Source organism: Electrona antarctica, assembly GCF_951216825.1.
Source record: "Electrona antarctica genome assembly, chromosome: 2".
Taxonomy (NCBI): Eukaryota; Metazoa; Chordata; class Actinopteri; order Myctophiformes; family Myctophidae; genus Electrona; species Electrona antarctica.
Window position 1 is genome coordinate 6491288 of NC_136807.1, and position 14835 is coordinate 6506122.

Genomic DNA, 14835 nt, shown 5'->3' on the forward strand with positions numbered 1-14835 from the left:
ACACATACATACACACACGCAAACGCACGCACGCACACACGCACACTCTCAGACTATGCGGCCATAGGCAGGGCAACGCAGGAAAGCGGGGGCAGAACACCTCAGCCAACTTTCACAGCTGAAGCCCATTCGTATATATTGACGTATTATTACGTGACTTTTGAGTTCTCTCTCCCCGTCTCTTTCTTACCATCATCTTCCTGTTGTTTCATTCTCTTGTCCTAAACCCTATTATCTCTAATGTACCCAGGCAGTCACTGCTCTGGCACCAGGCTTTACCTGGTACCCACTAGTCACTGCTCTGGCACCAGGCTTTACCTGGTACCCACTAGTCACTGCTCTGGCACCAGGCTTTACCTGGTACCCAGTCACTGCTCTGGCACCAGGCTTTACCTGGTACCCAGTCACTGCTCTGGCACCAGGCTTTACCTGGTACCCCAGTCACTGCTCTGGCACCAGGCTTTACCTGGTACCCAGTCACTGCTCTGGCACCAGGCTTTACCTGGTACCCAGTCACTGCTCTGGCACCAGGCTTTACCTGGTACCCAGTCACTGCTCTGGCACCAGGCTTTACCTGGTACCCAGTCACTGCTCTGGCACCAGGCTTTACCTGGTACCCAGTCACTGCTCTGGCACCAGGCTTTACCTGGTACCCAGTCACTGCTCTGGCACCAGGCTTTACCTGGTACCCCAGTCACTGCTCTGGCACCAGGCTTTACCTGGTACCCAGTCACTGCTCTGGCACCAGGCTTTACCTGGTACCCAGTCACTGCTCTGGCACCAGGCTCCTCCAACACGCTGTCAGTAGCCACGCGGGAGACGTGATATCAATTCCAATTGACAGGAAATTGTCTTTTGCCATTTGCACCTCGCACCCTCCCCAATCTGGCACATGAGACCTTTGCATCACCGCTGCAATTCTCTGTCTAGCACCTCATTCTCTCTCTCTCTCTCTCTCTCTCTCTCTCTCTCTCTCTCTCTCTCTCTCTCGCACTCTGTCTCTCTCTCTCTCTCGCTCTCTGTCTCTCCCTCCCTCCTCCCCTCTCTCTCCATCTCTCTTCCTCCCTCTCTCCCCCTCTCTCTATCTAATCTTTCTCCCCCTCTCTCTCTCTCTCTCTCTCTCTCTCTCTCTCTCTCTCTCTCTCTCTCTCTCTCTCTCTCTCTCTCTCTCTCTCCCCCTCCCATTGACAGAAACACATTTTGACCCAGGCCTCTCGGGCCGAGACCCACATACTCCCACAGCACCAATAGATTTTCCCACAGCAAAGGTAGATGAGGTAGTGTTTGGACGTCCCCATCCACATGTCGTAAAAGAAAAGGCATACATCAGAGTCACGCGAATCTGGGTCATTGGTCATCTTGGACAGAGGCATAGCGCAATGTCTTCATTATGACCAGACTTCATGCACTAAAGCACAATATTACATTCTCAACTCATACTTAACTTTTGGCCACTGACGGTGTGTTAAAGCAGGGGTGCGACTCGAGTCTCGGTTTAATTAATTTAATGATTTGTTTATACGACGGCTGTAAAGGCTGAAATACAGTGATCTACACCCAGCCCGAAATGAAAAAAATGCACTTAATGAATGTTTATCAGAATAGTAGGCTATATAATATATGTTAATTTAGGCTCTGCCGCTCTTTGCGTGTATATTAACCCATTTTGACCTGAGATCAGATTCTAAAAATGTCTTCTACATCCTGACAGTTTTCTGAAAAAGCTACGTTTCTATGTCAGTCGTTCTTCGATTTTTCAAAAATAGCTAAAGCATAACATAATGCTAACACCAAAAGGGGTTCCCGCCCCCAAAATGGGTTAAGTATCACTCAAATCAATGACAATTGCGCACAGCATGGACATTCCCCGCTGTTAGTCACGTCACCACCGCCGGTTTCAGGAGGAAAGGCACAATATACTCAAGTGGCTGTTAAAGTTCCAACCTTCTCGTGGTTCCATTTCCAGAACAGGAGTTTGAATACCGGTAGGTATCTCCATTTAGTTTCCACCGAAAGTAACCCCAAAGGCAGTTACAGTTGGGTGCCACCGATATTGTCCCTTATCATTTGACCCATTTAGGCCTGACCTCAAAACTTTTAAAAATCCTTCTAAATCCTGAAAAAATCCTTCTAAATTTTCACGGTTTTTCAAAAATAGCAGACCTACAAGCTCGTAGCGCGCCACCGAGTGGCTATGAGCTTGTAGATCTGCTATTTTTCAATAGCTAAATTATAACATAATGTTTAAAACACCAAAAGGGGTTCCCGCCCAAAATGGGTTAACTGTCCTTTTGCGCAGATCACGCAAACCTCAGCAAAAAGAAAAGGACAATATCGATGGCCTCCAACTGTATGTCCAAGTAGTGTCTCCGTTCGAAAAGTGAACCTTTTTCCATTCATCTTATCCGTGCAATGTTCCAAAACAGAGCTACAGCTATATCGTCGTGACAACTGACAATGAAGTGACAACTTTAAATAGGCTATTAAATATCTAATACTGTTAAGTTTACGGTTTACATCAATCAGCCTCTCAAACTGGCTTGTTCCAATGCGTAATGTGCGTCAAGCTGGCTACCCCCCCAAAATAACAGACGTACAAGCTGTCGACACGCCGTTTCATGGTGAGTGTTGACAGCTTGCAGACCTGTTCTTTTGGACACAACATAATCAATGATGCATGACGCGCGATGGAATATAGGCTACAACTAAACATTTTTGTAATCAAATAAGCCTGTAGGTTCTGTAAATGACGTGGGCAACATATGGCATAACATAATAACATAATGGCACACCCTTTAGGAGGGCCATTATAATCCACCACTCCTGAATGGAGTGCCTGGTGCTGGGAGTCTGGTGCAACGCACAGGTCCTGGGCCTGGTGAGAGCAGGAGTGGACCTGGTGAGACGTAGGAGGGGCCCGGACAGGAGTCAATCCACAGAGCCTAGTCCTTCCACACGCCAGAATTTGGTTCTCCCAGTCCCGGCAGAGTAGTTCCGGAGCAACGGATTGTGTGGCCTTGCTCATTCCCTGATGGACTGATCGAGGGTAGCTACTGGGACGTAAGTCGGGATTTGATCAACCCCGGCTGGGTCGCCTGAGTGAGGGGTAATATGTTGGTAGACCCGAAACCCTGTTGACCTCAGGAAACATTACTGAGGATACGTCCCAGGTGCATCCATGCAATGTTTTTTTTTGTTATAGTGGAACTTGATGTTAATGCAGTGAACATTAATTACGTAGTGTTTCATAACGAGGTCAGCAGCTGCAGCGCACATGATCCATGAAACCTGATGTTTCAAAAATGTTCCCTCACAGTCTATCCCATCCTTGTATCAACATATTAAACAAAGTTAAGTTAAATAAAGTTGGATAGCTGATCTAGCGGACCCAAACATATGTGTTTAGTTTCGTTTTCATATTTAAATGTTATGATCAAAGGCATCGCCACTGTGGGATGAAATCAACTGAGCTCCGCTCAGCTGAGGTTCATTGTGCTGCGGGAGGGGGAAAAAAAGGGATGGGATTGGATTATTCTTTCGGGCATTTCACTCGTTAATGTGGGTCCAAAAATACGGTAATGACTCGTCAATACTCGTCGAGTCCTTGAGAGTCATTGAGCTCGAGTCCGAGTCGAGTCTGGAGTCTTTGGGGCTCGAGTCCGAGTCGAGTCTAGAGTCCTATTTGTGGCGACTCGAGTGCGACTCGAGTAAGAGTCTTTAACTCGAGTCGCCATCTCTGATGGGTAGTGACTTGCATCAAAGGTCGCCGGGATCAGGATTCGAACCTGGCATTGCCATCCTAGGCTGCCCGGACCACCACACCGGCGGACTGGGCTGTTTTAGGTTTTTTTTATCTTGTGCAGGACTTTAACCTTGTGTTTGTAAAATGTGCTTTATAAAAGTGTATTGAATTGCATCGTTTTTTTTTCCATTTTCATTTATTTTATCGTTGCTTTGTTGCTTTAGGAGTACTGGACGCCCAACAACCCCATGCAGAACACTATCATCCTGTTGATCGAGCAGATCGTGGTGGCACTGGGCGGTGAGTTCAAGCTCTACCTGCCCCAGCTCATCCCTCACATGCTGCGAGTCTTCATGCACGACAACAGCCCTGGCCGCAGTGTCACCATCAAGGTGAGGGCATTTCTTTGACTAACACATTCACATTGTACTCAGTACTGGCTGATGGTAAATGGTGCATTTATATAGTACTTTTATCCAAAGTGCTTTACATACGCCCATACACCAATGGCGGAGGAAACCATGCAAGTCAGCAACCTGCACATCAGGAGCAATTGGGGGTTCAGCATGTTGCTCAAGGACACTTCGACACCAACTTCCATATCAAGAACAATAACTAAAAAAAGATACCTAAAAATTGTTGTGGATGGCCGAGTCCACACTACGAACGAATTTGATTAATGATAAAAAAACACTGCTAGCCAAACACGTTCAACACATCAGAATCAGAATACACACAACTACAACATAACATACAGTGCAAGTACACAGTACAAAAACACATAGGTGCAACATAACATACAGTACAAATACACAAGACATACACATCCATTTCCGGTTTGTATCAGGGTTTTTTTTTCACCAGATAGAAACGGAAGTGTTATGAGGGGAAACTGGACGCGCCGTCACCGGCGCCAAGGTACATCCGAAAATAGGCGTCAAAAGGCGCACATGGCGCCGAGGGAGTTATGGATGCTCACATCATTATCATCCTTTATTCCTTGGTGTGGACAGCCTTGTACTGCTGCTGAACTTGAAGCTTACATAGTAGCTACTTTCCATCGGCTATTTTTGCGCGACACCGCCATACAATGAATACAATAAAATAAGGGCTTTTGTGGATAATACTTTTTTGTGTGTGATTTTTTTTTTTTGCATTACTGTATATTTAGCACCTCAGAAAGTGAAATGTGGTTTTGTTGCACCCTACTGACACTCTAAGTGTAGGCACAACAAGAGTTCAGTTGACTCAGGACTTAAGAGGTAGCGTTGCTATGTCAGTCTGTGGCTGCATGTCCATAACCCTTGCCAACTTCCGCATCTTGCCCGCATGACACTAATACAGCATCAGCGACAGCAGAAAGAGGAGAAGGTGCCAGCGACGCGGAGCTGGCACCTTCTCCTCTTTCTGCTGTCGCTGATGCTTATCCCATTCATTTCCCCTCAAACTCAGAATCTAAGCCTGGAGCAGAGACCGCAAAGACCGACAATCACAGGCCTGCGGTCATCCAGAGTCTCTCTCTCTATATCTCTCTCTCTCTCTCTCTCTCTCTCTCTCTCTCTATATCTCTCTATATCTCTCTCTCTCTCTCTCTCTCTCTCTCTCGCTCTCCTGTTCCTGCTTTGTCTCAGTGTCTGCCGTGTTAGATAACCCAGGAGAGACCACCGCCGTCTGGGTAGGCTATAACCCCAGGCCAGGGTCTGGGCTAATGTGTGGAGCACGAGATGGGGTCGCGGACAGAGGCAGCCGGGGAATCGGGTTACTTTCCAGCCTGAAGGAAAAGAAAAGAAAACAGATCTCCATCATTTAAGGAGCTGTTCTGACTATCCAACCCCCAAATACACACACACACACACACACACACACACACACACACACACACACACACACACACACCGCTCTCCAGACCCCCGCCTCGGCTTCCTGCAGTCTCGCCTGGCGCAATTTAGACATGGGGGCTGGTGGGAAGGGGGCCTGTCTATAGTTGGCTGTAACAGACGTCATCCCTCTAAACCACCATCAATATGCGGGCCTGCACGCACAAATGCACGCACGCACGCATGCACATGCATGCACACACACTCACACACACACACACAATGTGACACCTCTTCCCATTAGCTCCAGAAACGGTGCGTGACTTGGTTCCCCAGAAAACACCCACGCCAATTCACCAAAGGTTGTGAAATCCTCACGTATGACATGTTTGGAGATGGCTTGCTCGGAAGAGGCGGGCCAGCAGTACCAAGAATGTCCACTATGTTTCGTCCCGCAAACCAAAATCACGATTAAGTCACCTTCTTGGGGGAAAAAAAAATGTAATAACAAAACGTGCAGGTTTTCCACGAGAAGTACTCCAGAACACCCATTTAGTCTTAATGGGCCTTTTCGAGTTTGATCCATTCAACGGTGTGCTCTCTTTTCCAGCTGCTCAACGCCATCCAGCTGTTTGGCGCCAACCTGGACGACTACCTCCACCTGCTGCTGCCGCCCATCGTCAAACTGTTTGATGCCCCAGACGTCCCCCTGCAGGCACGCAAGTCAGTACCGTGACCGTGTGTGTGCCTGCTGTTTGTGACTGTGTGTGTACCTGCTGTTTGTGACCGTGTGTGTGCCTGCTGTGTGTGACCGTGTGTGAGCCTGCTGTGTGTGACCGTGTGTGAGCCTGCTGTGTGTGACCGTGTGTGAGCCTGCTGTGTGTGACCGTGTGTGTGCCTGCTGTGTGTGACCGTGTGAGCCTGCTGTTTGTGACTGTGTGTGTGCCTGCTGTTTGTGACCGTGTGTGTGCCTGCTGTTTGTGACCGTGTGTGAGCCTGCTGTTTGTGACTGTGTGTGTGCCTGCTGTTTGTGACTGTGTGTGTGCCTGCTGTTTGTGACCGTGTGTGTGCCTGCTGTTTGTGACTGTGTGTGTGCCTGCTGTGTGTGACCGTGTGTGTGCCTGCTGTTTGTGACCGTGTGTGTGCCTGCGGTTTGTGACCGTGTGTGTGTGCCTGCTGTTTGTGACCGTGTGTGTGTCTGCTGTTTGTGACCGTGTGTGAGCCTGCTGTTTGTGACCGTGTGTGTGCCTGCTGTTTGTGACCGTGTGTGTGCCTGCTGTTTGTGACCGTGTGTGTGCCTGCTGTTTGTGACCGTGTGTGTGCCTGCTGTTTGTGACCGTGTGTGTGCCTGCGGTTTGTGACCGTGTGTGTGTGCCTGCTGTTTGTGACCGTGTGTGAGCCTGCTGTTTGTGACCGTGTGTGTGTCTGCTGTTTGTGACCGTGTGTGAGCCTGCTGTTTGTGACCGTGTGTGTGCCTGCTGTTTGTGACCGTGTGTGAGCCTGCTGTTTGTGACCGTGTGTGAGCCTGCTGTTTGTGACCGTGTGTGTGTCTGCTGTTTGTGACCGTGTGTGAGCCTGCTGTTTGTGACCGTGTGTGAGCCTGCTGTTTGTGACCGTGTGTGAGACCGTGTGTGTGCCTGCTGTTTGTGACCGTGTGTGTGCCTGCTGTGTGTGACCATGTGTGTGACCGTGTGTGTGACCGTGTGTGAGCCTGCTGTTTGTGACCGTGTGTGTGACTGCTGTGTGTGACCATGTGTGTGACCGTGTGTGTGACCGTGTGTGAGCCTGCTGTTTGTGACCGTGTGTGTGCCTGCTGTTTGTGACCGTGTGTGTGACTGCTGTTTGTGACCGTGTGTGTGCCTGCTGTTTGTGACCGTGTGTGTGCCTGCTGTTTGTGACCGTGTGTGAGCCTGCTGTTTGTGACCGTGTGTGAGCCTGCTGTTTGTGACCGTGTGTGTGCCTGCTGTTTGTGACCGTGTGTGAGCCTGCTGTTTGTGACCGTGTGTGAGCCTGCTGTTTGTGACCGTGTGTGAGCCTGCTGTTTGTGACCGTGTGTGTGACCGTGTGTGTGACCGTGTGTGTGACCGTGTGTGTGTCTGCTGTTTGTGACCGTGTGTGAGCCTGCTGTTTGTGACCGTGTGTGAGCCGGCTGTTTGTGACCGTGTGTGTGCCTGCTGTGTGTGACCGTGTGTGAGCCTGCTGTTTGTGACCGTGTGTGAGCCTGCTGTTTGTGACCGTGTGTGTGACCGTGTGTGTGACCGTGTGTGTGACCGTGTGTGAGCCTGCTGTTTGTGACCGTGTGTGAGCCTGCTGTTTGTGACCGTGTGTGAGCCTGCTGTTTGTGACCGTGTGTGAGCCTGCTGTTTGTGACCGTGTGTGAGCCTGCTGTTTGTGACCGTGTGTGAGCCTGCTGTTTGTGACCGTGTGTGTGACCGTGTGTGAGCCTGCTGTTTGTGACCGTGTGTGTGACCGTGTGTGTGCCTGCTGTTTGTGACCGTGTGTGTGACCGTGTGTGTGCCTGCTGTGTGTGACCGTGTGTGTGACCGTGTGTGAGCCTGCTGTTTGTGACCGTGTGTGTGACCGTGTGTGAGCCTGCTGTTTGTGACCGTGTGTGTGACCGTGTGTGAGCCTGCTGTTTGTGACCGTGTGTGTGACCGTGTGTGTGCCTGCTGTGTGTGACCGTGTGTGTGTCTGCTGTTTGTGACCGTGTGTGTGTCTGCTGTTTGTGACCGTGTGTGTGCTTGCTGTTTGTGACCGTGTGTGTGACCGTGTGTGTGACCGTGTGTGTGCCGGCTGTTTGTGACCGTGTGTGTGCCTGCTGTTTGTGACCGTGTGTGTGCCTGCTGTTTGTGACCGTGTGTGAGCCTGCTGTTTGTGACCGTGTGTGTGCGCCTGCTGTTTGTGACCGTGTGTGTGCCTGCTGTTTGTGACCGTGTGTGTGCCTGCTGTTTGTGACCGTGTGTGTGCCTGCTGTTTGTGACCGTGTGTGTGCGCCTGCTGTTTGTGACCGTGTGTGTGCCTGCTGTTTGTGACCGTGTGTGTGCCTGCGGTTTGTGACCGTGTGTGAGCCTGCTGTTTGTGACCGTGTGTGTGCCTGCTGTTTGTGACCGTGTGTGCGCCTGCGGTTTGTGACCGTGTGTGCGCCTGCGGTTTGTGACCGTGTGTGCGCCTGCGGTTTGTGACCGTGTGTGTGCCTGCGGTTTGTGACCGTGTGTGTGCCTGCTGTTTGTGACCGTGTGTGTGCCTGCTGTTTGTGACCGTGTGTGTGCCTGCTGTTTGTGACCGTGTGTGAGCCTGCTGTTTGTGACCGTGTGTGAGCCTGCTGTTTGTGACCGTGTGTGCGCCTGCTGTTTGTGACCGTGTGTGAGCCTGCTGTTTGTGACTGTGTGTGAGCCTGCTGTTTGTGACCGTGTGTGTGCCTGCTGTTTGTGACCGTGTGTGCGCCTGCGGTTTGTGACCGTGTGTGAGCCTGCTGTTTGTGACCGTGTGTGAGCCTGCTGTTTGTGACCGTGTGTGAGCCTGCTGTTTGTGACCGTGTGTGTGCCTGCTGTTTGTGACCGTGTGTGCGCCTGCGGTTTGTGACCGTGTGTGTGCCTGCTGTTTGTGACCGTGTGTGTGCCTGCTGTTTGTGACCGTGTGTGAGCCTGCTGTTTGTGACCGTGTGTGAGCCTGCTGTTTGTGACCGTGTGTGCGCCTGCTGTTTGTGACCGTGTGTGTGCCTGCTGTTTGTGACTGTGTGTGTGCCTGCTGTTTGTGACTGTGTGTGTGCCTGCTGTTTGTGACCGTGTGTGTGCCTGCTGTTTGTGACTGTGTGTGTGCCTGCTGTGTGTGACCGTGTGTGTGCCTGCTGTTTGTGACCGTGTGTGTGCCTGCGGTTTGTGACCGTGTGTGTGTGCCTGCTGTTTGTGACCGTGTGTGTGTCTGCTGTTTGTGACCGTGTGTGAGCCTGCTGTTTGTGACCGTGTGTGTGCCTGCTGTTTGTGACCGTGTGTGTGCCTGCGGTTTGTGACCGTGTGTGTGTGCCTGCTGTTTATGACCGTGTGTGAGCCTGCTGTTTGTGACCGTGTGTGTGTCTGCTGTTTGTGACCGTGTGTGTGTCTGCTGTTTGTGACCGTGTGTGTGTCTGCTGTTTGTGACCGTGTGTGAGCCTGCTGTTTGTGACCGTGTGTGTGTCTGCTGTTTGTGACCGTGTGTGTGTCTGCTGTTTGTGACCGTGTGTGTGTCTGCTGTTTGTGACCGTGTGTGAGCCTGCTGTTTGTGACCGTGTGTGAGCCTGCTGTTTGTGACCGTGTGTGAGACCGTGTGTGTGCCTGCTGTTTGTGACCGTGTGTGTGCCTGCTGTGTGTGACCATGTGTGTGACCGTGTGTGTGACCGTGTGTGAGCCTGCTGTTTGTGACCGTGTGTGTGACTGCTGTGTGTGACCATGTGTGTGACCGTGTGTGTGACCGTGTGTGAGCCTGCTGTTTGTGACCGTGTGTGTGCCTGCTGTTTGTGACCGTGTGTGTGACTGCTGTTTGTGACCGTGTGTGTGACTGCTGTTTGTGACCGTGTGTGTGCCTGCTGTTTGTGACCGTGTGTGAGCCTGCTGTTTGTGACCGTGTGTGAGCCTGCTGTTTGTGACCGTGTGTGAGCCTGCTGTTTGTGACCGTGTGTGTGACCGTGTGTGTGACCGTGTGTGTGACCGTGTGTGTGTCTGCTGTTTGTGACCGTGTGTGTGCCTGCTGTGTGTGACCGTGTGTGAGCCTGCTGTTTGTGACCGTGTGTGAGCCTGCTGTTTGTGACCGTGTGTGTGACCGTGTGTGTGACCGTGTGTGTGACCGTGTGTGAGCCTGCTGTTTGTGACCGTGTGTGAGCCTGCTGTTTGTGACCGTGTGTGTGACCGTGTGTGTGCCTGCTGTGTGTGACCGTGTGTGTGACCGTGTGTGAGCCTGCTGTTTGTGACCGTGTGTGTGACCGTGTGTGTGCCTGCTGTGTGTGACCGTGTGTGTGTCTGCTGTTTGTGACCGTGTGTGTGTCTGCTGTTTGTGACCGTGTGTGTGCTTGCTGTTTGTGACCGTGTGTGTGACCGTGTGTGTGACCGTGTGTGTGCCGGCTGTTTGTGACCGTGTGTGTGCCTGCTGTTTGTGACCGTGTGTGTGCCTGCTGTTTGTGACCGTGTGTGTGCCTGCTGTTTGTGACCGTGTGTGAGCCTGCTGTTTGTGACCGTGTGTGTGCGCCTGCTGTTTGTGACCGTGTGTGTGCCTGCTGTTTGTGACCGTGTGTGTGCCTGCTGTTTGTGACCGTGTGTGTGCCTGCTGTTTGTGACCGTGTGTGTGCGCCTGCTGTTTGTGACCGTGTGTGTGCCTGCTGTTTGTGACCGTGTGTGTGCCTGCGGTTTGTGACCGTGTGTGAGCCTGCTGTTTGTGACCGTGTGTGTGCCTGCTGTTTGTGACCGTGTGTGCGCCTGCGGTTTGTGACCGTGTGTGCGCCTGCGGTTTGTGACCGTGTGTGCGCCTGCGGTTTGTGACCGTGTGTGTGCCTGCGGTTTGTGACCGTGTGTGTGCCTGCTGTTTGTGACCGTGTGTGTGCCTGCTGTTTGTGACCGTGTGTGTGCCTGCGGTTTGTGACCGTGTGTGTGCCTGCGGTTTGTGACCGTGTGTGTGCCTGCGGTTTGTGACCGTGTGTGTGCCTGCTGTTTGTGGCCGTGTGTGTGCCTGCTGTTTGTGACCGTGTGTGAGCCTGCTGTTTGTGACTGTGTGTGAGCCTGCTGTTTGTGACCGTGTGTGAGCCTGCTGTTTGTGACCGTGTGTGTGCCTGCTGTTTGTGACCGTGTGTGCGCCTGCGGTTTGTGACCGTGTGTGTGCCTGCTGTTTGTGACCGTGTGTGTGCCTGCTGTTTGTGACCGTGTGTGAGCCTGCTGTTTGTGACCGTGTGTGAGCCTGCTGTTTGTGACCGTGTGTGCGCCTGCTGTTTGTGACCGTGTGTGCGCCTGCGGTTTGTGACCGTGTGTGTGCCTGCTGTTTGTGACCGTGTGTGTGCCTGCTGTTTGTGACCGTGTGTGAGCCTGCTGTTTGTGACCGTGTGTGAGCCTGCTGTTTGTGACCGTGTGTGCGCCTGCTGTTTGTGACCGTGTGTGCGCCTGCGGTTTGTGACCGTGTGTGTGCTATCTCTACATAATATGCTATCTAAATTACATACGTTTAGCCTTTGCATATACGCCTACCTGTAAGGTCGCCGAGACGAGTGTGAGTGCTACACACAGACTAGTGCAAGTGCTACACTTACATCCAGTTACTTTATCACAATTTCTTGGGAACAAATACAATTATTTAATGTTACTAGTGTATATACAATATTGCCATGTTATTTCCAAACTTTCTCAATTACACAATATAACAACTTGTAGCTCCATGTTTTTATTTAATTAAATCAGATGGTTCAGGTTCATGTGTAGATCCAGGTAGCTCGCCTTTTGAACAACATGGTTCTGGGTTCAATATTGGGCGCCGCCATCTCAGCGTATGAGTAGGACTTGATCTTTTTTTTTTAGATGCAGTTGTGAACAATAGCCAAGTAAGAAAAATAAATACAATACATAAAATACATATCCATTGGCCAATCAAATGGTTCACTGCAGCTCAACAGTCAGTGTGAGGGGTGGTCAGGAGATATCTGTGAGCTCTGCGTTTAAACTTTAAACGCAGAGCTCACAGATATCTCCATCACAGACAATGGCCTTCAAGCCTTTAAACTTTAAAGGCTTGAAGGCCATTGTCTGTGATGGAGTCCACCACATGCTCTGGTAGGCTGTTCCACACCTGGACAGCAGTGTGGAGAAAAGTTCTGTCCAATGTCCGTGTTTTGGAGCCTGGAGGGTCGAGAGCATGTTCTGGTGTGGCTGTGCATCGGCGGGTGTTTCGCCGTCTGGTGTAAGGTGGAGGGAGCATGTCCTGGAGGTCCCTAGGGCAGTGGGGGGTGTGCATTTTGTACAGGACTGTAGCGGCGGCAACGTGCCTTCTGTGGCTAAGGCTGTCGATTTATACTTAGTTGTACGCCAGAGTCTTTCTCACCCCGGAAATACATGAAGCAGATATACAAGCTCACAACGTACCATGCCGTGTTGTGAGCTTTAAGAGCTTTTATTTTCGGTGTGAGACACGATGCGCAACCAAGTACAACTCAGGCTTAAGACAAGCGGTAAGTATTGGGAGCTGACAGTGTGGCACTCCACCTTACCCCTTGTCTGGTGCCATGTAAGGGGAATAGACACCCTCGTTGCTCTACCCCTTGTCTGGTGCCATGTAAGGGGAATAGACACCCTCGTTGCTCTACCCCTTGTCTGGTGCCTTGTAAGGGGAATAGACACCCTCGTTGCTCTACCCCTTGTCTGGTGCCTTGTAAGGGGAATAGACACCCTCATTGCTCTACCCCTTGTCTGGTGCCATGTAAGGGGAATAGACACCCTCATTGCTCTACCCCTTGTCTGGTGCCTTGTAAGGGGAATAGACACCCTCGTTGCTCTACCCCTTGTCTGGTGCCTTGTAAGGGGAATAGACACCCTCGTTGCTCTACCCCTTGTCTGGTGCCATGTAAGGGGAATAGACACCCTCGTTGCTCTACCCCTTGTCTGGTGCCATGTAAGGGGAATAGACACCCTCGTTGCTCTACCCCTTGTCTGGTGCCTTGTAAGGGGAATAGACACCCTCGTTGCTCTACCCCTTGTCTGGTGCCTTGTAAGGGGAATAGACACCACTCGTTGCTCTACCCCTTGTCTGGTGCCTTGTAAGGGGAATAGACACCCTCGTTGCTCTACCCCTTGTCTGGTGCCTTGTAAGGGGAATAGACACCCTCGTTGCTCGGCTAATGCCAACAATAAGCCCCTCCGACATACTTACTTCATGTTCAAGTAGGACCAACGGCGAGATAAAGAGGACATGATTGAGTGAATCATTGTCCATTGTCCAGATACAATGAAAACAAGTTCTCATTCTCAATACGTCATAGGTTTGATATATTGCACAGCTCTACTAACACCCTAGAAATAATGTGCCCCACATTTCCAGAAATACAGTAGAGGACTCCTGCTGCCAGCGCTTACATATCGTAGAGCTTATTAAATACAGTAGAGGACTCCTGCTGCCAGCGCTTACATATCGTAGAGCTTATTAAATACAGTAGAGGACTCCTGCTGCCAGCGCTTACATATCGTAGAGCTTATTAAATACAGTAGAGGACTCCTGCTGCCAGCGCTTACATATCGTAGAGCTTATTAAATACAGTAGAGGACTCCTGCTGCCAGCGCTTACATATCGTAGAGCTTATTAAATACAGTAGAGGACTCCTGCTGCCAGCGCTTACATATCGTAGAGCTTATTAACTTTTATGTGGCCTCTCTCCGGCTCTTCTGTAAATACTTGCAGGGTGAGCACCTTCACCAGCTTTTTAATGTCAGACTGTTGGAAATGCACCATCTCTCAGGCCTCTCTCGCTTCTCTCTCTGTCCTGGTAGCGTTTCAAACAAAAGCGCCACAATGTCTAATCTTGTCCCCTCCCGCCGGTCTTTATCCCAGGGTCGCCTTGGAGACGCTGGACCGCCTAACAGAGTCTCTGGACTTCACCGACTACGCTTCGCGCATCATCCACCCCATCGTGCGCACGCTGGACAGCACCCCCGAGCTGCGCTCCACCTCCATGGACACCCTGTCCTCGCTGGTCTTCCAACTCGGCAAGAAGGTAACAAGCAGTGCTGTTCAGCGCGTGCCTTTTGCACGCCACCGTATCTATCTATAATACAATCGCGCTAATTCCACTCCGCCATCTTCTGTAGCATTGTGCAACGCTGCTACTGCTCCCACTTCTATCTGCAAATGCGACATCGCTCCTTGTGACTCCACGCCCCACGCGGCTCCACGCCCCTCGCGGCTGCACGCCCCTCGCGTCTCCACGCCCCTCGCACAACATTAATCTGTGCTCTGGCATCAATGTAAGCTTCTTTGAAGCATCAAACATGTGCTTGCCTACATTGATTTACTTTATTTTCGCCAGTATCACCCCCTAGCGTCGCACCGCCATTTTCTTTTTCCGATTGGCTACGGCCGCTCACGTGACACCGATGTCACGATGACACGCGTCATGCAGTGCAAGGCATGTTGGGTTGTTACAGGCGCATGATGGGGAGCCAATTAAATGTATTATAATTGTTTGATGCATGGCACAAGATGAGAGCGCGCCGAAAGCGCGTGAACCTCTAGTGTAGTACAAACCTTTATGATAGAAACCCAAAAGATACATTTGAT

General features: G+C 51.0%; 1 protein-coding gene across 7 annotated transcripts in view; it reads left to right on the forward strand.

Moving 5' to 3' along the window:
• Window positions 1-14835, forward strand: part of mtor (mechanistic target of rapamycin kinase) — a 211657-nt gene that overhangs the window by 42698 nt on the left and 154124 nt on the right. For all 7 annotated transcript variants that reach the window (XM_079492652.1, XM_079492653.1, XM_079492654.1 and 4 more), the window contains 3 exons: window positions 3967-4134; window positions 6170-6282; window positions 14110-14272. In XM_079492652.1, coding sequence (XP_079348778.1) covers window positions 3967-4134; window positions 6170-6282; window positions 14110-14272 — 444 coding nt within the window. The remainder of the gene's footprint in view (window positions 1-3966; window positions 4135-6169; window positions 6283-14109; window positions 14273-14835) is intronic.